This window comes from Crocodylus siamensis, chromosome 1 (assembly GCF_052110815.1).
Source record: "Crocodylus siamensis isolate JL-2025a chromosome 1, ASM5211081v1, whole genome shotgun sequence".
NCBI lineage: Eukaryota > Metazoa > Chordata > Crocodylia > Crocodylidae > Crocodylus > Crocodylus siamensis.
Genome location: NC_143395.1, coordinates 124,536,580 through 124,561,079, shown reverse-complemented (window position 1 = coordinate 124,561,079; position 24,500 = coordinate 124,536,580). Strand labels below are relative to the sequence as shown.

Sequence of the window (24,500 nt, the reverse complement as noted above, 5' to 3'; positions counted from 1 at the left end):
TACCCTCAAGCTGCACTGAAGTTTCAATAGCTTCTGAAAGATGGTAAAGAAACGTGGATGGCAATGTATTTGGAACCTGTGCACGTGCATGGTTCAGCACACAGTTGCCAGCAACAACGTGATTCCTATTAATGTTCTCTTCCGAGCAAAGCAGTAATCAGTTGGCCCAATAGTAGGGTTTCCTCTCTAGTGCCTATAAAAGCCATTTTCCTACACAGCAGTTCTCTGAAAGGAGCCTCCTGAACATGATGAAAGATGTCTATCATTTTCCAAGTGTTTCATTTAACTTCCTCTCCAAGAAAGAAACAAACACCCCTTCTTACCATAAATCAAGCAAAACAGCCCTCCCTCACATAATACCCACAACGAAAATCACAAGACAAGAGTTGATTGAGATGCCAGAGTCCCTTTTGAGTCTTTTACGGAGCCAATTATAAGGAAATCTAGAGTCTCACCATCAGGTCTTCTAGTATATTTTTAGTTCATGTGCACACGTTTAAGAACAAACCCTGGTAGAATTCTAAGTAGGAGCCTAACTAAGGAAAAAACAAAATCACTTCCTTACTTTTCAGTTTCCTCGGCACTTATCCCAGCATTTGTATCAATGCTCAACTTTCTTCACACACAGACACTGTTGCATTTTCAGTGGTACGAACAGGCCACTTGGTTGGCTAAACGCCTGCTTTTGTGCTTTTGTTTTTGAGTGGGTGCCTTAATGGCTGCATAATGTTTTCATCGGAACATACAAATTATAGATTTTTCTCCTGGGTCAAGTCCCTACAATTGCTCAAAAAATACATTACTGTTAGCCATAAAACACTATTAAAATGCAGACACACTTAATGTGCGATGAATTGAACAACTGACAGCACTAAGGACTCAATCCAAAGGTCTTTGAAAAAAAATCAACAGAAAGGCTTCAAAAGGGTTTGATCAAATTACCTGATACTATAACAAGGTGCTGGATGTCTTGTAAATGGCATGCACTTTTATTTGGCTTTTTACAAACAAGTGATAATAAGCCATCAGAAAAACAGGAACTTCTGAAGAGAGAACTAGCAGCACGCTGCCTGGGCTCCTCTGTTCCTTCCAGACAAGTTTCAGTTTTCCCCTCCTACTCCAAGTTTTTAAAGCTTCTATGTTATAGATCAGTCTGATCAAATGAAACTGAAACTTAAGTCACTTCCAAGACAGTCTGAAACTTTCCTACCAGGATTGGGCGCACCTTCTCTATAGTGCTTTTATGCTTCTGGTCTGGAAAAGATCAAAACTGAGTTTTGAATAGATAGTGACACATGTCACCAATCAGATTATCATTAGTCAGTCACATCCAAAAGAATTTTCAGTGTTCAAAGCAATGCTGCTATGCCACCCTTTCAAAGATGCTACAAACAAGTGGGGAAGTTGCTCTGATTGCGCTGTACTTGCTGCGCTCTAGCCAGCTCCTGTGTCTCATGTAACAGCATCTCCACACTTCAAAACAGGCAAAGGGACTTTAAATAAAGTGCCCCTGCCATTATTTTGAAGCGTGACAACACTGATGCATGAGATGCTCTGGGCACCAGTTAGAGCGGCTCTTGGAACTGTTCTAATTAAAAGTGCCCCCACCCCAGCATGTGTAAAGATGACCATTGTGCAAATGTTTCCTTCCCATCCCCCTCATTTCACAGCTGGGAACTTGTTTACCTGTTACTTGCTTGTCTGGAAGAGATGGGATTGGAATGGCTAATCCAAATTTAACTAGGAGACGCTCGTATAACCAGTCAAAGTGTTTATATCTGTGGTTGACTGATCGATTTGTATTCTGTAAAACAGACAAAACAAAGCACTTTTGCTTAACATATCCTTAAAGAAAGACTTTAGCCTTATGGAAACTTTTAGGGCCACCAACTAGCTCGAGGGAAATGTTTGCAAGAAATCCAAAATACTTACTGCTTAAATATTAGATTTAGTCTACCATGATGAAAACACTGATAATGTCTGAAATGAGTGTTCCCTAAAATCGATTTTTCACTCTCAGCCCCATATCAACATACATACACAGTAAAGAACTAAGGTCAGACATACTTACAGTACACGTGAGCTGATATTCAATGTAGCTTTTCAACCCATACATTTTGGAACCTTTTTTGGGATCTGCCACCACACAGTCAAATGAGGAGGTAGGATAAACCCACATTGGCCCATAATCACCAACCTACAAGAAATCATAAGCATTAATACTATAAATGGGCATATACCACAACAGACCATCATTAAACAAGAAAGCAACTAAGGTTTTTTTCTTTTCTTTTTAGTTATATGCTATACATTTTTTTTGGAAAGGTCAGCTCATGAGCTTAATTTGTTTGGAAGACTTCCATGGATTTCAGTAAGAACTTACACCTTAAATCAGAACACTAATGCCATATCAAGGCCCTGTTTAAGGTCCAGCACAGCAAAGTATTATTAGCTATTTCAATGATGGGCATTAGGCACTCTCCACTCCCAGGGACCGGACCAAGATTTGAGGGTATTTAACAGAAGCTTGCAGGGGGCACTCTGAGCTTCGTGCCTCTGCACCATTAGATTCTCTCACAGGCTACTGCCTCTAATTGATGAACTAATGAGGGGTAAATAATACAACTGAAATAACTTTTAGGAGAGCCATTTAAAACCCAAATATTTGTCATAAGTTATTTTTCTTGTTACAGGCAATTTTCCTTTATTATCTGTTCTACTTAAGAAATCCACTATTCTAATCAAGAAATATGACAGTTTTAAAAAGATGTTACCCACTATGATTTTTTTCCACTTGAAACTCTCTATATTAGTCCATTAATTATGGTTAAGTGATTTTTCTGACACAAAGACCAAATCTTGAACACCTTTATGTACACAGTCCCCTTGTATTTGGTGGAACTACATGTAGAAGTGAGGCTCTGAAGGCACAGGCAAGAACAGACTCATGCTTACACCTTTTTATTCCTTACCGCTTTAACTGTGCTTGCTAGTGTGTTAATGCTGCCTGCATAGCTAGCCTGCCTACATTTCTGTATGTAAGTTTAATCCTAAAAGGTACTCCTGGACTCTCATTAGTCTTGAATGGGGTTAAAGATACTCTGCATTTGTCAGGAACAAGGCCTTAACTAAACAATTCCCATAAATATACACAAAGAAATGCCAAACCAAAACCCCCCACAAACCCACTCACCCCCACACTATCCACTATGTCTGGTATTAAAATTACCAAATTATGCTTTTAGTTGCATGCTGGGATTAATTGAGAGATATTTAGAAGACAATGAAGCTAAAGGAAAAAAATTATGAGGAACACAACTTACAATTATGGAAATTTTCTCTTTGGGTTTCACTAGCTGCTTTGCCAACAGATATTGTTCCATTCCAGGTTTTGCAAATCCAGGGAATCTGATCAAAGAAATGACAGATTCAGTATTTCCTGCCTGAAAAAAAAAACCAACCTAAAAAAAACTTTAATGTGCTAAGGAAAAGCAATTGAGAAAATTTACATTACACCAAATTAAATTTGCATTAGTTATGGAGTGCTTTGATGGTTAATTTTTATTTGAGAGAGTTTCAGTTCTTGAGCAGCCTAGCCCATAATTCATGAAAAGTGCAGAATGCCTTAAGACATACCCTTCAGGTAAGCTGGTCTCTCATGGTCTGAGCCTCACAATTGGTCTGATGTGCAAAGCCAATCAGAATGAGCATGACTCTGGTACATATAGTAACAACTGATTCTTTATTGCATCATTCATCACCCGTCAACTAGAGTCATTTGAATTCACAGGTATCATTAGTAGAAAAAAAAAACAAGTTACTATGAGTTACAATATTAATTTTACCTAGTAATCCTGAACACCGTGATACGCATAATTCATCCAAGTAGAATTTAGAGAAAAGACCGACAGTCTTATGTCCTTAAATCATAGTTTATCTTAACTATACCAGGTAGGTCCAATTTCCTCTCTATTCAATGAGATGACTGGACTCACAGAAGTTAGCCCACTACTTGAAATGCTGCCAAGCAACTGCTGTTTATATGGAGCAACAAAAGAAGTGAAGTACCACTTGTAATAAATTTTAACACCCTAAAATCAAAGGGTTTAAGGTGTTAATGCTGGTTATTCTAAATAGATTCTACCTTTCACACTACAAAATATATCACTGTAATAAGAATAGTTACAGAACTGAAGCAGGACTTCACATAGCAGTAAGGACCATTTTCTGTTCTACTGACATTCTCTCAATTATAAAACTTCTACTGACATTCTCTCAATTATGAACTAAACAGCTTCTCAAAGTCAACGACAGATGTTAATCCAGTTCTAGCCTGTTTATCATTATAAAAGACGATGCTATTTGTTACTAGATGAGTCTACACATCCTGTTTTACCACTTGAGACTTTCTGAAGAGGAAAAGCAAATAAAATTAGACTGTCTGTAGGAACCACAGGCTTGATTCTGTACCATATTCATGCAAGTATTTCCTCCCCCCTAAGAAGAATCAATTTCTCAATAGGAGCCAAGGGAAAATGCACAGAGGGAATATTCCGACTAATAGGACTTTTCACAAGAAAATCTGTTTTGGTAGCAGTTACTAGTTGGGGTCTTAGGCTGTGTGAAGATACTGATTTCCACTGGGAGAAATTTCTCTTGGTAGAACCTTTCCAGGAGAGGGAGCAGTACAGCTGCTCAGTCTGCAGCCTTATCCCCCCTCCCCCCTGTTTTCCATGCCTTCTTGAGACTGGGGAGATCCCAGTCTGGAGAAGACAAGGGGAGCAGTGCTTGTTCCACTATTCCTGGTCTTAAGGGGATGATTGAGGGAAGGGAAAAAATGAAGCAGCAGAGAGACTCTTAACACCTGCCCCAGACCAGGCTCTGGGGAACAAGGTGAATGAGCAGCCTTCTCTACCCCTTTCCCCATTTTCAAGGGCAGAGCAGACCAGAAGAAGCAAAGTCCCAAAACCCATCGTAAACAGAGCAACATCCAGCTTAGGGAAGAGACAGGAAACAATGTGGCTCCTCTTCTTCACCTCTCGGACTGGTCTGGGGAGGGAGGAGAGAGCAGCAAGACAGTCTCTAGTGCCTTCCCAAAACCAGACACTTGCTCCCCTTGGGGAAGGGGCTGTCTCTCATGGCTCTGGCAGCTGAGCAGAGGGAGCAGTGGAACAAAAGGGACTCTGGCAAAAAAAATCAGAAGGGAGCAGCTAGCAGTTGCTATTCCCCTTCCTTCCCCTCAGGTCCACAAGGTGGATGGGAGCAGCTCTCTCAAGGTGACCCCAGTCTTGGGAAGGTACAGGAGCCTTTCCTTCAGCTCCACTCCTGCTGGTCCTCTGGAGAAACCTCTCCCAGGAGTGACTTAATCCCAGCTGTTCCAGTTATTTTTCTTCCAGAGACTATTTTTGCTTTGGGAAAAAGAGCCTGAAAGTCTGCAAACTTCTGCTGTCTACCAGGAGAAATCACTCCTCTCTCCTTAGAAACTGAACATTTGTATGTAGTAGCCTTAGTTATCAATTGCAAAAGTCCTGTACTCTGACTGACTGACTTTAAATAAATACTCACTCAGGTTACATTTGAGTAAAATAAAAGTAATAAATAAAACAAAGATAAATCACAACTTTAATATTAGCTCCGGAGGCAAATACTTAAGAAATGCAATTGTATAGGCAAACTTGAAGCTAGTGTTTGGCCATCAAACACCCACAGAGCTTTCTGATCGGAACAACCATATATTATAAACACATACCTAAAACTACCAGTCTGTGAACAGAAGTCTTTTAGAAGTACACTTTGTGGGTTTTTTTAGGAGAGTTCATGTTGCTATTTGGTCTAATTGTCTATAAAGTTTTACTCATCTGTGTAAGAGCTAGTCTTTCTTACATTAAACACTAAAATAAAGACAATATCTCTACAAGCACTGCTCAGTTGCAAAAACAGCTGTGTCTTGACAAGATGTACTATAAACCTAAGCCAGCAGTCAGCATCATTTTCTGGGAACATGCCAGAATGACCCAGCTCAGGTCCAAGACAGGCTGGTGTTATAACCTGGTTGCTACCGCTTCTCTCCGCCACCTGGCTATGGCGTGGACAAAGCACCTTACTGTCAAAGTCCCATGGCTCTGCAGGCCAAATCAACCCTGCGGGCTGTCAGCTGCCAACCTCTGTCTTAAGCAAACAAAAGCAATGGAAATGACTACACACAAAAGTTTGTATACAGGCCAATAAAATAAGCATATCATTTGTTTGCCATCCAAGTATTTTCTATGTCTCCTGATTTTACTTTACATAAGGCTTTGGAGAGTTTTAAAGCAAAAACTAAACAACAAACTCGATCATCAACCACAACCAACAACAGATCAGGCATTAGGACTCGGTTAAGTGCCTATTGTGAGGTTCTGCTACACTGCCAAACAAGTCTGGACTACACACAGCCAGCTTTTATACACATCAATTGCTATTAAAAAGCTGGAGAGTAAAAATTAGATGTTTCCCCAAATAAATCTGATATGCTTCTTTGACTGCACACATTGGGAGATCAGTAAACAATTGTGTTATTTAAAGAAAAGAGAGATGTAGCATCCAGACAGACATGGCATTATATAAAATTTATGACAGCTTTATTATTGCAACTATTCCTAAGAAAATAAATATCAGGATAAAGTCCTTAAAACTAATACAGTCGTTAAAAAACAAAAAGAAAAGAAAATTCCTTGTAGAAAACAAAAATTGGTTAAAGGACATTACCCGCAGTTAGGGGTAATGCAACATATATTTCTATATAGGAGTGACAACTGAAAGGCCACAATTCAAGTGTTTTTTTTCCTTTTAGCTTCATCCCTGGCACCATATAGGTTTTCAAAACTACAGCACGTTAACATCTTTCAGTCTAAAAAAAAAAAAATCAAATAAAAGACTGCTTAAAAAGATAGGACTTAGAAAGATAGAAAATGAGGTTTGGAAGGGACTTCAGGTTATCTAGTCCAACCCCTTGCTCAAAGCAGGACCATTCCCAACTAAATCGTTCCAGCCAAGGTTTTGTTGAGCCAGGCCTTAAAAAACTCCAAGGGTGGAGATTTGCCCATCTCTGCAAGTAACCCATTCTAGTGCTTTACCACCTTCCTAGTGAAAACGGTTTTCCTACTATTCAACCTTAACCTCCCTTAGTTGCAACTTAAGATAACTGCTTCTTGTTCTGTCATCTGCCACCACTGAGAACAGTCTAGATCCAGCCTTTTTGGAAATCACCCTTCAGGTAGTTGAAGGCTGTTATCAAATCCCCCCTCAGTCTTCTTTTCTCCAGACTAAATAAGCACAGTTTCTAAAGCCTCTCCTCATAAGTCATGTGCCCCAGCCCCTTCCACATTCTTGCTTACATTCTTTCTATAGTGGGGGGGGGGTCCAAAACTGGACACAGTACTCCAGATGTGGCCTCACCAAGTGTGGAACAGAGTGAAATAATCACTTCCCTCAATCTGTTTGCAACACTCCTGCTAATGCAACCGAGTATGCTGTAGCCTTCTTGGCAACAGGGGAACACTGACTCATATCCAGCTTATTGTCCACTGTAACCCCCAGGGCCTTTTCTGGAGAGCTGCTGCTTAGCCAGTTGGTCCCAAGCCTGTAGTGGCGTATGGGATTCTTCTATCCTAAGTGCAGGAGTTTGCACTTGTCCTCGTTGGACTTTATGAGATTTCTTTTGGCCCAATCATCCATTTTGTCTAGGTCACTTTGAACACTAGCCCTACCCTCCAGCATATACATTAGACACCCCAGCTTGGTGTGATCCACAAACATGCTTAAGGTGCAATCCATCCTGTCTTCCAAATCATTAATGAGGGTATTAAACAAAACTGGCCCCCGGACTGACCCCTGGGGCACTCCATTTGATACTGGCTGACAACTAGACATTGAGCCACTGATCACTACCCGCTGAGCCCAACAATCCAGCCAGCTTTGTATCCACCTTCATCCATTCATCCAACCCATACTTCCTTAGCTTGCTTGCAAAAATGCTGTGGGAGACCATATCAAAAGCCTTTACAATACGACTATTACATACAGCAATTTCATAATTCCCCTCCAATCTATACACAGTGTTTTTTTCCTAGTTTGCTAATCATTACTTGTTAAGTGGTAGTTTCATGGCAGCTCCCCGAGTATTTCCACGCTGAGGGCCCCCTGCCTCAGAAGGCTCAGTTTCCTTATAACCAAGATACTGTGGTGAAGTGGATTTGGGGTCATCCCAGTCATCATCCCAATCATCATCATCAGCAGCTGCTGAATAGAACAAAGAGAAAAATTAGTTACTGTACAAGTCCAAAAGGATCTCCTCTCAGCCAGCTTGCTCCCAGACTCACGAGAAAACAAACAAAAAACACAGTAGAAGATACTGAGAAGTAATTCAGTCCAACTTTGGCTATGCATGCAGAATGTGTCAAAGCCCCACCAAAATAAACAGATTAACAACATGGTATGTTTGTAACAGGTTTCTAAAAACGTGAGTGTATTACAGTAAGGATGCACTTAGCCGACCCTGTAAAGTTAGTCTACCCCATATACGAATCCTTCCCTTCACCTCCACCTTCAGTGCTGCAAAGATTAAAAAGTCCTCTGAAACACTCCAGTTCTTAAGGTTAGAAGACTTAAAGTCACAGGCCAGACCTAATGACAGAACCAGGCAGACCCAGATTTAAGGCCACCTGTTGTCAACAAAACTGCATTTATGTGAACAGTGCGCTAGGGATTAATCAGCATGACTCTCACCTGATAATTCTTCAGGAGATTCTGAAAAGACGGATTGTTGTATGTCACTGAAACTTTCAAAAGGAAATATTTTGAGGGCCCACTATCGTACCTCACAGCAACCACTGTTCTTAGTGGCTCCCTCCCTCAGATTATCACTGTTCAGATAATCCTCACAAATGCCCATGACTCCCTTATCTGCTCAAAGAACAAGTAAATATGAACCAATTATGGGAAGACTTAGCTGACCTGGACCTTGATAAGCCTGTGGGTGACCAAATGCTCCTGCTGCCTCCCAGTTGTTTGAAGCACTGTTTTTCTGTCCAGCTGCACTTTCAGGTTTGGTTGCCCAGCTGTCACCAGAGTTTGCACTGTCCCAGTTTCCAGATTTACCTGCGTTCCAGTTTGACCAGGGGTCATTGGCATTGGTAACCTACAATTAATAAATAAAAGGACAAACTGCTGGGGAGGGGGGAAAAGAAAAAAAGACACAGAGGAAATATACACTATATCATCAGTGGGAGAGACTACAATTTCTAGAGAGAAGCTACAAATTCTGTGTTCAGTTCTTTGACATTAGCCCTAAAATTCACCTATGCCAATCCATGACTGTGTATAGACATTAAGTTAACCTGGAAGAATTTGCCCTGGTTTGTTCTTCTGGTAGAGAAATGTACCCAGACATGCATGTACAGACAACAGAATGAGCATGCCTTGAAGAATGGAAAGCTCGCAGTACCTGCAGGAGGGAAGGAAGGGGGAGGAGGGGTATTCTATGCATACATCACAGGGTACTCTACTTTCTTAATCTACCTGGCAACAGATGGTAGCAGTGCACAGGGCAGCCCCGACTGGCTGACCCAGACTGCCCCATTTCCTGTGTTTCCCTGCAGCACAATGATGACAAAGGAGATGTATGCATTGTGCTTCCTGCTGGAGCAGCAGAGTCCAGTGAGTGATACACCATCTCCCCAGAGGGTAGGGGAGCACAGGGGAAATGGAGGGTAAAGGATACTAAACGGCTGTTTTCTTCTGTGAGAAGCCACAGCAGGTATAGATATTAACTCTCCCAGGTGAAACTCTTTGCAGTGATTTAACCCTGGTTGTTCCAGAATTATTTCTCTCCTGCACCAGCCATTTTTACCCTGGCAAAAAACCCCCTGAATATCTGCATCCACATGGTTTCTCCTGGGAGAGCAGCAACTCTCCCAAGAGAAACTAAATGTCTGTATGAGGCTTAAGGTGCTCATATACCACAGTGATGACAGGCAGATAAGCACCTAGATAGGTTATTAGTCTTCCATGGATACAGAACTGGGACATTACTGAACATACTACTTGTCCAGCTATTCATAGATATATCAATAAATTACTCATCCTATTAGTTTCCTAAAACATCCTTATCCATAGCAATCATCTCCAGGTGCAATGAAAAGCACAGTGCAGATGAAATATACTGGGCACGTGTACACATGATCTTAATGTGATGCAAAGAAACTCTGGCACAGTTTGTGCTGGAGTTGATTCCTCCTGGGCGCATTTACATGTGCACCTGGGACAGCACAGCCCTGGCTGACAGGGGCCTTCGGGGGTAAGCCTGCCAGCCTGGAGCTGCTCTGCCCCAGTTGAATGTGCTGCAGAGGGGCCAGCTGGGGCAAAAGAGTGCTACAGTGAAGGGCTAGCTGGCAGGCAGCCCCTGTACTGTAGCACCCTCATGCCCCAGCAAGCCCTGGGCACCATCTACACATGCAATGCAGCAAAGTAAATAACTCTGCTGTAGGACAGTACTTGTGCCAGGCAGTACTATCCTACAGAGGAATTAATTAGTTTACACCAGCCTAATAAGGGTGCACAGGTAGATGGTGATGCTTTATTGCGGAGCTAATTAGTCAACCCCACAGTAAAGTGTCTTGTGTAGATGCACCCACTATATACCACTAATGAACTTCAAAAGAAAAACAAATCAAAGCCTACCTTCTAAAGATTTTTTTCTACAAACTCCTATATTTACCTCAAATTCAGAAAGTTAGCTTCACTAGACCATGATGATCTTAAATTATTTACTGGCTGAATATTTTCCTCAGTTAATTTTGCTTTTAGACTACACGAATGGCAGAATTTGGTTAAGTGCACCCTGCTCCAGATATTTTAGATTTAAAATGGCAAAAGACACCTGGCAGTCATTCTGGTTCTGTCAAAACAGAAGAGGAAGAAGTCAGTTTTGAGTGGAAATGTGTTTTGCAGAGATTCATTGACATGTTTCTCAAATGCCACTGCTTCCATTTGACAATTCCAAGCAACAAATGTATATGCATTATGGACAGCACTGGTTATAACTGAAGATTTCATTATGACATTCATTACAAAGCTACCAGCTACAAAGCTCTTGACATGATCAACTTCTCTTAAAAAGCTATCACTTCAGCAGCTCAAGTTTTCTGCACTTGATTGGCCTCCACTGGCAAGTAAACTTGCCTTTAAAATCTGAGTAAGATTTGAGTTGCTAGATTTTGAGAGATTAAACATTTTATTTTAAGGGTAGAATGAGTATATCACACTATTTTGAACAAAGACACATCAAGAAAGCTGAAATCAATTGCTCAGACACCAAATCCTGATTATTTAATATCACTTGCAGTAAAATACAATTTAAAATTACCCATACTGTAGTGAGATTGCAGCTGGGGGGGGCGGTCCTCTAGATTCCTCAATGATTCTGGGTGCCAAAATACCTATATGGTGGTAAAATAGTTCACTTCTCTCCACAGCCTCTTAGAGAGAACTGCACCCCATCTTATGAGAGATGGATGTGGCTAGGCTGATGGCCCTCACATTCACACCTTGGCAACTCGCTTGTTTAGCTGCAAGAACATACCTAGAGCTCCAATCTGCGCTCAGTAAAGAATCTAGTCAAGTCAACAGCACAAATTACTATCAACACTTCAAGCCAGCACTGTGGTCTGTCCAACTTCAAGAGGGCTCAAATATATCAATCTGCACTGAGCTATACAATACCTAGTAAATATTCCTCTTGCCATCTGGTGGAATAGTGGCTTTTCACAAGAATAGCAGGACAATTTGCCTGGAGCACAAAACTCATGAGTGCATGGGAGGTGTGGAGGGTGGGGGAGGAGAAAGTATAACAAAGAGAGCTAAAACATGCCACAAATTCATGCTGTGAAACCTGTTTTCACAGTAGGCAAGACTGACAAATATTTTCAGGGTTGCGTGAAAAATGGTCTTCAAAAGCACACAATACAATTATGCATTAGAAAACCTTTAATATTTGGGAAGATCCACACGGACCTACATATCTTCCCCTCCTACCCTCAACACATACACAAACTAAAATAAAATTCCCCAAGTGTTAGGTATTGAAAAGTATTATGATAAACAGTCAGTCATTCAAGCTGATCAGAGGTGTAAGTGGCCAGTTCTGGACCTTGATAGTTGGTGGCATACCATACAGCAGGAATGAGCAGTAACCATAGGTTCACTGTTGAGAGAAGGGGGAAAAAAAATAACATCCTTTTTTCTTTTTATTTGCCACTGACATGTCAAATGGCTTTTTAAATACTGATGTTTTGGAAACAAACAGAAGGCAACATCTCCCCCCTGCAACAAAGCCTCCAGCTACTGCTCCCTCTTCTATCCATTCCTGCTTTTATACTGACCTCCCAACTGCTGGAGCCGGAGCTACAGCTGCTGCAGGGAAGGGGTACAGGAATGAGGGCACAGTCCCCTTCTTTAGGCAGCACCAAAGGGTGTTATGCTACTGAAGCTGATAAGTTTAGAATCTATCCTTGGGGAAAAATCTAGACTCTTAGAAGGGAGGTTGATTGACTATTTGCAAATCATGTGAAAAAGGGCTGTCTGTCTGGGTTCACGCTGAAATGGATCTAGGCTTCCTCTGACACAAGCTTTTTCTTGGTTAGTAACAACTTCTAAAACTAGAAGTTAATGAACCAGAGAAGAACAGTAACTGGGGACCTGCTGCTCAGTTACAAGGTTTTCCTATTCATGGGTGGCTAGATTGACAGATTAGTGCTCTGCTACCCCAAAGTCATCAATAATTTGAAGAACCTGTGGATTTGTTTTTACAGGGTGTGTGGGCGACAGGGAAGAAGATATGCAGTCGTCAGGGTTGCAGTGGAGTGCTCAAGGTGTTGACTAAGCACTCATCCTGGGAGCAAATCATGTGGGAAAAGGCTTTTATGCATGCAGCACCTACAAAAGAACAGTTTACGTAAGTCATCATTTGCATGCATTCTGTAATGTACGCTGCTCAGTTAATTGGGAATCATAAGCTTAGTAGTGGGAAGACTGAAAAAGGGAGTGAAGTCTTCCCTTCCACTGCAGTACATGTAAGTAGGTGGCAAAGGAAATATGAGCTCTGCTGCAGAATAGTGGGGAGACTAAATAAATAAATGGACAAAGCTCATCTTCACATTTTGAAAGACAGCAGGCAGAAGTAGATACATTCAGGAGCATAAGAGGATAAAAGTCCACAGAGACTTTGCTTCTGAAAGGAAACGATACAAGCTACTGAAGTTCTCATCTTTTTCCTGAGCTTTTCCTTCCCTCTTAGCTAAGCAAGAGGGAAGGAGGGGAGAAACTATTCTCTCACAGAATCAGCCTTTGTTTCTACTTGATGAGGGATACGTGCCATGCTTATATCCATGTCTATATCCCTAATTTTTCAAAGCCTATGGAAAGAATAGTTATACCAAGATCTGGACAAACAACCAGTTTCTCCTTAAGTAACAAGCTGTACAATGCGCTTCGTACAATGCAATGCACTCACACACTACGTACAGTGTAAGATGCCCTGCCCCATGTAAAACTTGCTTCTCAAAAATACAGTAGTAACTGTACGATAGCTTAAGTTACACCAGTGTATATGTTGAGGCTGTAGCTTTGGTTCTCTTCATTTATCCTAGGTAGGCCTTGGCTCAAGTTATTACCTGATCTCCTATAGATGAGTGGGCACACTATGTACAGTGACAGATAGATAGACAGTCTGCCTTTACAGTGGGGTATAAAAACATACTATCGTATCTGTACCCTTAACTATATAAACCCTTTGGCAAGGAAGGCAGTAAAATCTGGGTTAAGATGTCCCTCCTCTCACTAGAAGCAGAATATGACTAATAGAAATGAACTGAGCTAATCTAATGGAAGGAAGACTGAATGCTTGTTTTTCCTCTGTACTACTCTTATTTTCCTTTCTTTAAGGCTGGAAGAGATATTACAGGAGACCACATAGAAAATCACATAACAAGAGCATGGCTTCATTCATTTCTACTTCAACTCTAACAGCTGTGCTTGAACTAGAACTTATGTTTAAACAAAGTTTTGTTTGGATGTTTTCCTAAAGGCCTCTACTGAGTGCATCACAAACCTTCTTAAATAATTTGGATGATTTATCCTCCATGTTAAAAGATCGGTTTCTTTCTAGACAAAAATTTGTCATCCTGTAAGTTCCTCTTTGATAAGGTTCCTCAAATCTTTCACTATAAAGGCCTAGTTTTCCCATCTTTTATCCATTCCTATGCTTTTTTCTATCAAACCTTCTGCAATTATTCTATGCCCCCTTGAACAGATACTAGAATTAAGGTACTGTCATATTATGACAGCAGTCACAGTGGTACCAAATACAGAGATAATGTAAACTCCCTAAAACCTCACTATTTTCATGTCTATACACTTAAAGGATCATATTAAAGCATTTCATATAGTAGTGAAAAAAGAAAAAACACTATCCTCTGGTAATTAAAATGTGTCTTGTTTTTGCTGAAGGCTGCTTTTGATTTGTTTTTTCTTATTACCTTTCTTGTAGTAGGAGTTAAAGGAGGTGACTGGCTAAGGCTTTCCTGATTACAAGTTGGAGTGGCAGGTGCCAAAGATTCCACCTTAAAATAAGAAATGTTTAGTGAAAGAGGAAAATGAAAGCAAGAGGGAGTAAGAGAATACATGGCAACATTCAGCACAGTACAGCAAACTTTCCTGCAATGAGGCAGCTGGTGCAACTCATGCATGCCATATGCCATCTCACCAACATGCATGCAAGCAGAAACTTGTACACAAAACTGATGGGATTGTCATCACAATAAGTTTGTTAACCTGATCAGTGCCAAAGTGCCAGAGCACAATATTATATTACAGAAAGCAAGACAGTAACTCCACAATAATAGAAAGCATGCAAGCATCCAACAGCTAAATTCGTTATTTGGGGAGAAGTCCAACTTTGTTTAGTCTAGGGCTGTTTTGCAAGTCTTCAGCATATTGAGAACAACTCTACTAACTCTCGCATCACAGACTGCTCAACATTCCATGACCACCAGCAGCATCTCTGAATGGTGGGTGTCACCCCTGCTCAAAGCAGAGGGCTGATGCCATTTGGCATGGTACACTGCTGATGTCCCTGTTCAAGAGGAGTTAATCACCCACTTTAGTTTTGGTCAATAACTAGGGTGCCATATCCAGACTCTAAAGGTAGCAGTTTATGTCCAAAGGTTGGAAAAATGTTGCAGAGTTCTACAATCCCTTGTAGAGGGAATTTGAAGATACCCACAATAAATGCTGCAGGCCAAAGTATAAGTGCTATTGAAGATCTAAAAAAATCCAGACTTATCTGCATTTCTTCACAAAGAATCACCTCCAGAAAAGTTCCTCTGACTTGCAATCAATCACAAGTTCAGCTCTTTGGTTGACTTTGAGCAGCAGTGGCTACCATGAAGCAGCACTCCCACTCCAGATCCCTTGGATCCTTCCTGACCTCATACCCACCATTTAAAATTTCCGCACTAAATTACTCAGACTCTGGCCATGTGGGCCTTCCCAACCTGAGGGGGCAGACCAAGGTATACCCAAAAAAAGTTTCCAGTCTTCTTATTCTGTGCTCGAGAACTCCAAAAACAAAGCACTGTGGGTAACTAACTGCTCTCAGAGTTTATACATCCAATCATGCGTAAGTGAGATGGCATGAAGAATGGAAAAAGCACCCTTTGTATATTTATTTAGAAAAGATGAGTGATTCAGTTTAGTACTTCCAGAAATTTTAGCTGCGTTGTTCTCCCACAACTATTTAGTTAGTTGTGCAATCCTTTTTTTTTGTTGTTGTTGATATTTTCCTACTTATGGAGCAATTACAATTTTATTCTGTAATGCAGCATTACAGTTTAAAATGCACACACAAAGGTGTTATATACCTCCAAAGCTACTGTTTTATTACACAAGTGTATAAATCACATATGTTCACATTAATAAAAGTTAAGAAAGCAAGAATTAGTAAATTGCATAAGTTAGTTTCTACTGTGATGTCATCAAATGGTAGAGAGGCTGTGAAGTGAGTAAATTAGCATGTGATGCTTGACCCATGCCCTGCAGGCCAGATCTAGATCACAGGGTCATCCAGGAGTTCATCTACACTAACTTCCTGCCAAAGGAAGGATCATCTCCATCTAAATCTTAGCCAAGTATTTAACCTGATCTTAAAAACTTCCAAGGATGGAGGTTCCACAACCTCTCTGGGTAAATTGGTTCCAATGCTTAACTACATTGTCATAGTGAGCAAACTCTTCCTAATATCTAACCTAAAAAGTTTGCTTTACTGCAATTTAAGACCATGAAACAGCCTTTCCTGACATATCTAGAAGCCTGCCATTTAAAAGGTTATAAAAACCTCTTAAACACCATCAACTTGGCATGTTTCAGCAGCCATGCTAACTCCAAAAGCACCTCTCAATTCATTTATCAAACTGTATTTCAGAGAACTGCATTGGCATCGTTTTGTGTTTCAACTTGGAGGCTAATCTTGCGTTGAGGGAAGCTCCACTGGCTCCAAATCTATGTCAGGTTTTCATTTATTGCCTAGGTTTTTGTTTGTAGCCTTGCCGGTTTAAGGACATAAGCAGGCAGGGTTCTTTGGGTACATGTGATATTTTATTAGACCAACTGAGTAGCTGGAAAAAAGTTCTTGGCAAGCTTTTTGGTGCAATCACCTTTCTACAGGCATAAGGAGTCTCTCCTGTTCTGAGACTTCGAAGAATGGAAGAAGCTAAATGTGACAGGAGGTCAGTAAGAACACAAATAGGTGGAAACGAGGAAAACAAAAAGATAGAGAAGGGGGGGGGGGAAGGGAGAAACAAGGAGGGAAAAAAAGCCAAAGAGAAGTAAGGGCAGTCTTCCAACGTAGAAAAGAGAATGTCTGTGAAAAAGTAAATAGGTAGAAATTAGGAAGACAAAGGGTAGAAAAGGAATGTACAGCACAGCAAAAAATATACCAAAAGACAAGAATACCCAGCTACCTGTAGGGGCACACTTCTCACAGGACAATCACTCCTCCTCCAATCTCTCAGTTCTAATCCTCAAAGGGAACTTAGAAAACACCTTCGTAGACAAGCCTATGAACTTCACTTCATAAATCTGGATTCAAAAAATCATGGACCCATCATAAACACTGAATTTATGACACATTACAACCTGCCTAACATCTCATTTACCAGGTACCTGTCAAACCTGACCTTACACTTTTCTTGCCCCCCCCCCTTGTCTTTACCATTTCCAGCTATTTACTTTTTTCAGACAGCTTCTTTTCTACCTTGGAAAACTACTACAGTAGGGTCTCCCTTACTGTCTTTGGTTATTTTACCCCCTCCCCTTTCTTTTCCCAATTTCTACCTATTTACATTCTCACTGACATCTTGTCCCACTAAGCTTCTAGGAGTCTCAGAAGAGCAGAACAGCAGAGACTCTGTATGCCTGAAGAAGGGCGATTGCACTGGAAAGCTTGCAGAGAACTTTTTTTCCCCCCCAACTACTCAGTCTAATAAAAGATATCACATCTACCCAAGGAACCTTGCCTGCCATCCATTGCCTAGACAGTCTATGGATCTTGAAAGACTTTGTAGAAACCTACCTGTGGTACATTCCTCCCTTCCCAACATGACCCTTACCTAAAAAGACTTTGCTTCTATAACTTGGAGGGGGTATAAGGTTGGGGAAGCAAGTTTTTGGAGACCACATACACCTCACTTGGTATAAATTTAAAGCCAGTGGACTCCTGGCAGCTTCCCACAACTTAAGATTTGCCTCTCTGTATTTAGGTTAAGAAGATACAAAACATTACCAATGCAGTTCTCTGGAGTATGTTCAAACATTGGACCTGTCTTCATATGAAACCCTATTATCTAAAAGGAACTACATAATATTCTACACAGCATTCTTGTTACAATGCAAATAAAGAAAAGGCATAATTTAGAAAGCAAATTGCTATGAAAAGCAGGAAGAAGATCCCTGCAGCTCAGCAGGTCACTCTGTTAAACATATGAAGGGATCCAGGAGCTGCAAGACTTCTATTACCATCACCCAAAGAGAGGTCAAAAGTTGATGAAATCCCTCCCTTCATTACATGGAATGATCTAGGCTCCACCTGTCCCAACCTTCTCCCAAGAAGAAATAATGCACACTCTCTATGCATATTCCAAATTAAACTAAACTATTAGTTATTCTTCCAAAGCAAATTAGGAATTTAAAGTTATCTGCTTGCACCTACAAGCAAAACTTTAAAAGATACTGTGCTAAACCTTTCTCTAAACTTGCCTTCCTCTGCATTTCTCTCTGGAGGTCTGTCATCAAGCCAGGTTTGAGTTGTGAGAAAACGCTACTCCAAGCATAGTAAGTTGGGGGATATTTTTCCTACATATTTTCTCTCCCCCCTCCCCCCCAGTTATAAATGTCAGACAATACTATTTAGATTCAGTTCAAGAAGGTTTGTTTTTGTTTTTTTTTAAACTTGATAATTACTTGATGTATTGATCAATTGGAAGAGCATGGTTTTTTCATTTTACAAAATACTTCCATAAATACCTATTGCTTTGACAGGGCTTTATCAGTGAACCCTAGATATTTTGTAATGGCATGGAACAGTGAAAATAAAACACTTCACAATTCACAGAAAGCTGAATTTGCAGAATACATATTTTTTTCAGGAACTAGTGCCACAGTCACTTTCCTATAGAAGTGAAACTATACCACTGATGAGAATGACGCACGAATATGGAAACAAACTCATCAACAGATTCTAAAAAAAATACTCGTTACCATCATAGATTTGAATGTTTATAGCTGTAGACCACTTCCAGGTCACACAACTTCCCTAAACCCAGTTAGTGATGTGCTCGTTTACAGCAGGAAACAAGGCAAGGCAGCATTAGTCTCAACTCTCAGCACCTTAGGAACCAAGACTTTACTAGTTCCTCATTACAAGCAAAACTATAGTAGCTACACATCATACTATGATTCAAGTCATACACAAAGTTAAGAGACTCGTGTACTGTTTTTGAAGATAAGCTTGTTCTTAACAGGCAATATGCTTAACTTGCACAGCAAATGTGTATCTTGCTACGGAGGCTATATTTGTTTCTTCAGAATATAATTTTGTGCACAGTAATAATTTCAAAACTTTGATTCTTTTTCCAAAATACCAATGCAAACCCAAGGGGAACCCAGTTACCTATAAAAAGCCATGAAGATTTCAAATTCACATTTTCCTCCTAAATGTAGCTAGAAGCAAAACTAGTTTCAGATACCTGTTTGCCATTTGAATGAACTGCCACTGCCAAAACACCAATGTCTGAAACAGGAATGCATACAGAAGAATTGCCTACAGACTTTTGACCATAGTAGTACTACTGGACCACAGGAGCTCCATAGACTACAAGGATGAAAGATTTATTCCTAGCATTTCAAACACAAAGGACTATGCATGGAAATTAGTGAAGATTTTTGCAGTTAAGAAGTTTTTTCCAGACAATTGGCACTCAAGGGTTGCTTGCAGATGCAGGGGGAGCAAAGCAGTGCTTTATTTCAAAAAGTCCTGCATCAAGCCCAGTGCATGACCAGAAGAGGCATTGCAGCTGGATTCGGCTTTCCCAATGTCTATACAGAATGGATGTTTTAGTGGGGCTTTGTTGGTACTTTTATCTAAAAGCCGATTGAATCAGCTTTGGATAAAAACTCCAAAAAGCTCCGCTGAAGCACTCGATCAACATAGATGCTGCAGAGCTGGCTCAAAGTAATGTGCTCCGTGCACTCCCTCCCTCCCCAAATCTGTCAGCACCCAAGGTTTTTAATTGTCTAAGTCACAGTGAGATTGCCTGCTTTTTAGGTGGGCAGAGTGGGAAAAATTCCAGAGCAGTTCGACTTCGTTTTTCCCACCCCCTATTAGAAGCAGGAGGGAGTGCTGGGCAGGCACGCACTGAAGTGCCATGCAATGCCCCACACTCTGAGCAATGGAAGTGTTACCATAGGGTTACCATACGTCCGGGTTTTCCCCAGACATGTCCTCTTGTTGGGTCCTCCCATCTCCATCCAGGCAGGGGTTTTTTAAATATCAACATATTTCCAGGATTTGGGCTTTTGCTCTTTGCTCACCATCAAAGTTTTCCCTGGCACTAGGCTGCAGCAGGGTGGGGGAGGCCCCTGCTCCTCCAGCACAGGAAGGGGCAGAGGAGGGGCAACAGGGAAGTATGTGGTGCTGGCTGCTGCAGGGCAGTGGGTTGGAAGTGAGGGGCACCAGAGGGCTGGGGTGGAGGGTAACAGGCCCTTCAGGTGCCCTTTACTCTGCAGCTACAGCAAGGGGCACCAGGAGGGCTGTGGATCAGCACAAGAACAAGCAATGCCAGGGTGCTGCAGGTCAGGAGTGAGGAGCAGACCTCCCACCTCCTACTACAGACCTCCCACTCAAAGTCCCGAGCTTGACCAGGAGTTCACCCAGTAACTGACTGAGGCCGCTTGCTCCAGAACCTTGGTTGTCATGGGTGACTTCAATTACCCGGACATCTCGTGGGAAGATCACTCAGCTAAATCTGAGCGGGCACAAAGCTTTCTCTCATGCGTGGATGACCTCTACCTGACTCAAGAAGTCTATGGGGCAACGAGAGGCAAAGCGCTGCTTGACCTGGTACTGGCTACGGGGGACGACCTAATCGGCGACCTAGTGATTGATGGGAAGTTGGGAGACAGCGACCACGAGCTGATCACCTTCACCATCCGCCGTAAAGCTGGCAAGTCAGTCAGCAACACAGAAGTCCTTGACTTCAGAAAAGCCAACTTTGACAAGCTCAAGAGGCTAGTCGGTCAGGCCCTCAGGGACCATGACCCCAGGGAGTTGGGAGTTCAAGAAGAGTGGTTGCTTCTCAAGGAAGCGATCCTCAGTGCACAAGCTAAATCTATTCCAACACGGAGGAAAGGCAGCAAGAAAGCACAGCAGCCCCCCTGGCTCTCCAGAGACCTAGCGGACCTACTGTGGCTAAAAAGGAAAGCCTACAAAGGATGGAGGACGGGATTCACCTCCAAGGAGGATTACTCCACGCTGGTCCGGTCCTGCAGGGACCAAACCAGGAAAGCCAAGGCTGCAACTGAACTCCAACTAGCTTCAGGCATCAAGGACAACAAAAAGTCCTTTTTCAGATACGTGGGGAGCCGGAGGAAAAGCAAGGGCAATGTTGGACCCCTGCTAAACCAGATGGGGCAACTGACAACTGACGCCCAGGAAAAAGCCAACCTATTAAATAGGTACTTTGCATCAGTCTTTCATCAGTCACACGGGATGCCCATGCCTGCTATGGGACAGGGAAATCTGGGTGAGGGGGATCCCCTACCCTCCATCAATGGTGACCTCGTGAAGGAACACCTTGAGAAGCTGGATACCTTCAAGTCAGCCGGCCCTGACAACCTGCACCCCAGGGTACTCAAGGAGCTGGTAAGCGTCATAGCCCAGCCCCTGGCACGGATCTTTGAAAACTCCTGGCGCTCTGGTGTACTGCCCGAAGACTGGAAGAAGGCCAATGTGGTGCCGATCTTCAAGAAAGGGAGGAGAGTGGATCCGGCTAACTACAGGCCCATTAGCCTGACTTCTATCCTGGGGAAGATCTTAGAAAAGTTTATTAAGGAGGCCATCCTTGAGGGACTGGCCCAGGCTAACATTCTAAGGGATAGCCAGCACGGGTTTGTTGCGGGTAGGTCTTGTTTGACCAATCTCATTTCCTTCTATGACCAGGTGACCTATCACTTGGACAAGGGAGAAGAGATTGATGTCATATATCTTGACTTCAAAAAAGCTTTTGATCTGGTATCCCATGATCACCTCTTGGCCAAACTCCCCAGTTGTGGCTTTGGCTCCACCACGATCCGCTGGCTGGGAAATTGGCTTCGTGGTCGGACCCAGAGGGTTGTGATTGATGGCAGTCACTCATCATGGTGCCCTGTGACCAGTGGGGTCCCTCAAGGCTTTGTCCTGGGACCCATACTGTTCAACATCTTCATTAACGATGTGGACATTGGAGTCAGGAGTGGACTGGCCAAGTTCGCCGATGACACCAAACTTTGGGGCAAAGCATCCATGCCAGAAGATAGGCGGGTGATCCAGGCTGACCTGGACAAGCTCAGCAAGTGGGCAGACGAGAACTTCATGGCGTTTAACACCGAAAAATGCAAGGTTCTCCACCTTGGGAGGAAAAACCTGCAGCACCCTTATAGGCTTGGCAGTGCTCCGTTGGTTAGCACTACAGAAGAAAAAGACTTGGGGGTCATCATTGACCACAAGATGAACATGAGCCTGCAATGCGATGCTGCGGCTAGTAAAGCGACCAAAATGCTGGCGTGCATCCACAGATGTTTCTCGAGCAAATCCCGGGACGTCATTCTCCCCTTGTACTCGGCCTTGGTCAGGCTGCAGCTGGAGTACTGCGTCCAGTTTTGGGCTCCAGAATTCAAAAAGGATGTGGAGAAGCTTGAGAGAGTCCAGAGGAGAGCCACGCGCATGATCAGAGGTCAGGAAAACAGATCTTACGATGACAGGCTGAGCGCCATGGGACTCTTTAGCCTGGAAAAGCGTAGGCTCAGGGGTGATCTGATGGCCACCTACAAGTTTATCAGGGGTGACCACCAGGATCTGGGGGAACATCTGTTCACCAGAGCGCCCCATGGGATGACGAGGTCGAACGGTCACAAACTCCTGCAAGACCGTTTCAGGCTGGACATAAGGAAGAACTTCTTTACTGTCCGAGCCCCCAAGGTCTGGAACAGTCTGCCAGCGGAGGTGGTTCAAGCGCCTACACTGAACATCTTCAAGAGTAAATTGGATGCTTATCTTGCTGGGATCCTATGACCCCAGCTGACTTCCTGCCCTTTGGGCAGGGGGCTGGACTCGATGATCTCCCGAGGTCCCTTCCAGCCCTAATGTCTATGAAGTCTATGAAGCACCAGCATGGTCTGGGGGACAGGGGACTGTAGCTTGGGAGTGAGGGGAAGAGGCAAAGCATGGGCATATCACTGACCCCCCCACTCATTACCCCCTACCTCAGGGGTCCTCTTTTTTGAGACTGGAAATATGGTAATCCTATGCATCATAAACTTGAAATCTAGTCAGTTAAAGGAAAACAAGTTAGAAGAAGTTTCAGATATTCTGCCCACAAGCCACCTGCCTATTCGTGCGCTTTCACAATCACACCTATTTAAAAGTACGTTTCCTATTTAAAGTACGTGTTTCTTTTTGCAGAGAAAAAAATCCACACAAACGAGAAAAAAACCCCAACTGCTATACAGAAGAATGGAATGGACACTACAAAAAAACGTGCTGTTCAGCAGACAAGGTGTGTCATTTTCTCTAGTGGGTTTTACAGTTACAATTTTAGGTTTTTGGTTTTACTGGCAGGAGATGTTAACCATTTCAGACAGTGTCATTTGAACTGATAAAGTCCCTTTAAAGCAGCAGGGTAGCTGGGAGCCCTGTCCAACATCTCTATTTCTGGAAAGCTGGAAGGATTGGGGAAGAAAAAAGGTGGGAGACTGGCCCAAGTCCTAGACAGAAGTTCTCTCTCTTCAGCAAGGTCATTGGTATATAGTGTTATCACCAAGTCATAGCATGCACTCTTGGGGCAGCTGCGGTGCTCAAGCTCAGATGGTTGACCACATTATTAACCCTTATGCCCTTATGGCTCTCCTTCAGGTGCCAAAGGGCGTATTGACATTGACTATTCTACCTTGTTGCTGGCTTTCTGGGTCCTCATGCTTCCCTACTATTGAGTGGGGCGACATTCACTTCAATACTGCCACCAAACCATGGCAAAAAGCCATAGTTTGATAATGCGTTGTTCAAACACCAAGTCCTCATAAAGCCACCCGGAGGCACTTTTCGATATCTCAAAGCAAATCACTGGATGAAAAGCTTAACAAATCTGCCTGCCTACTTATCTAAAAAAAAGTGACCAGGCAGAGTTGGGTAGTCCCTACCTGAAAGCATTATTGCCTCTCTGAGCACTGCTCTATTACAAATCTCAGTAACACAAAGTTAGTAAATTGGGTCTTAAAACTCAAGATTTAAAAAAATTACACACTTTGTTTTCCTTCCAGCATTTGTGACGTGACAGCAATGCAAGGGCATTTTCATTTTTTTTTTTAAGTTAGGGAGGCTAGCAACTAACTTTTTTTTCCCCCTTTCTTTTTTTTAAAGATGCATATAAATCAATTTACCCTCAGTACTGGAGCTTTGCCCCCCTGAAAGCCAAAATGTTCTTTTCCTGAAGAGTTATTAGCACTTCAGGTGGACACAACCAAGTTTATTGCAGGACCCAAGATTACATTTGATTCAAGGACTCCCAGGGATGCAGAAAGGGAAGAAAGCACCAGACTGTCCTTAAGCACTCCTCATTCTTTCAGAAGAGGTTCAGACTAGCTGAGACATTTATTTT

The 24,500-nt window shown here is 42.4% G+C and overlaps 1 protein-coding gene across 1 annotated transcript in view; it reads right to left on the bottom strand.

Moving 5' to 3' along the window:
• Window positions 1–24,500, bottom strand: part of SNX9 (sorting nexin 9) — a 97,860-nt gene that overhangs the window by 35,311 nt on the left and 38,049 nt on the right. Inside the window, exons 5-9 of the mRNA XM_090042018.1 lie at window positions 8,995–9,178; window positions 8,127–8,280; window positions 3,324–3,408; window positions 2,072–2,197; window positions 1,687–1,804 (exon numbers count right to left, since the gene is read on the bottom strand). Coding sequence (XP_089898144.1) covers window positions 1,687–1,804; window positions 2,072–2,197; window positions 3,324–3,408; window positions 8,127–8,280; window positions 8,995–9,178 — 667 coding nt within the window. The remainder of the gene's footprint in view (window positions 1–1,686; window positions 1,805–2,071; window positions 2,198–3,323; window positions 3,409–8,126; window positions 8,281–8,994; window positions 9,179–24,500) is intronic.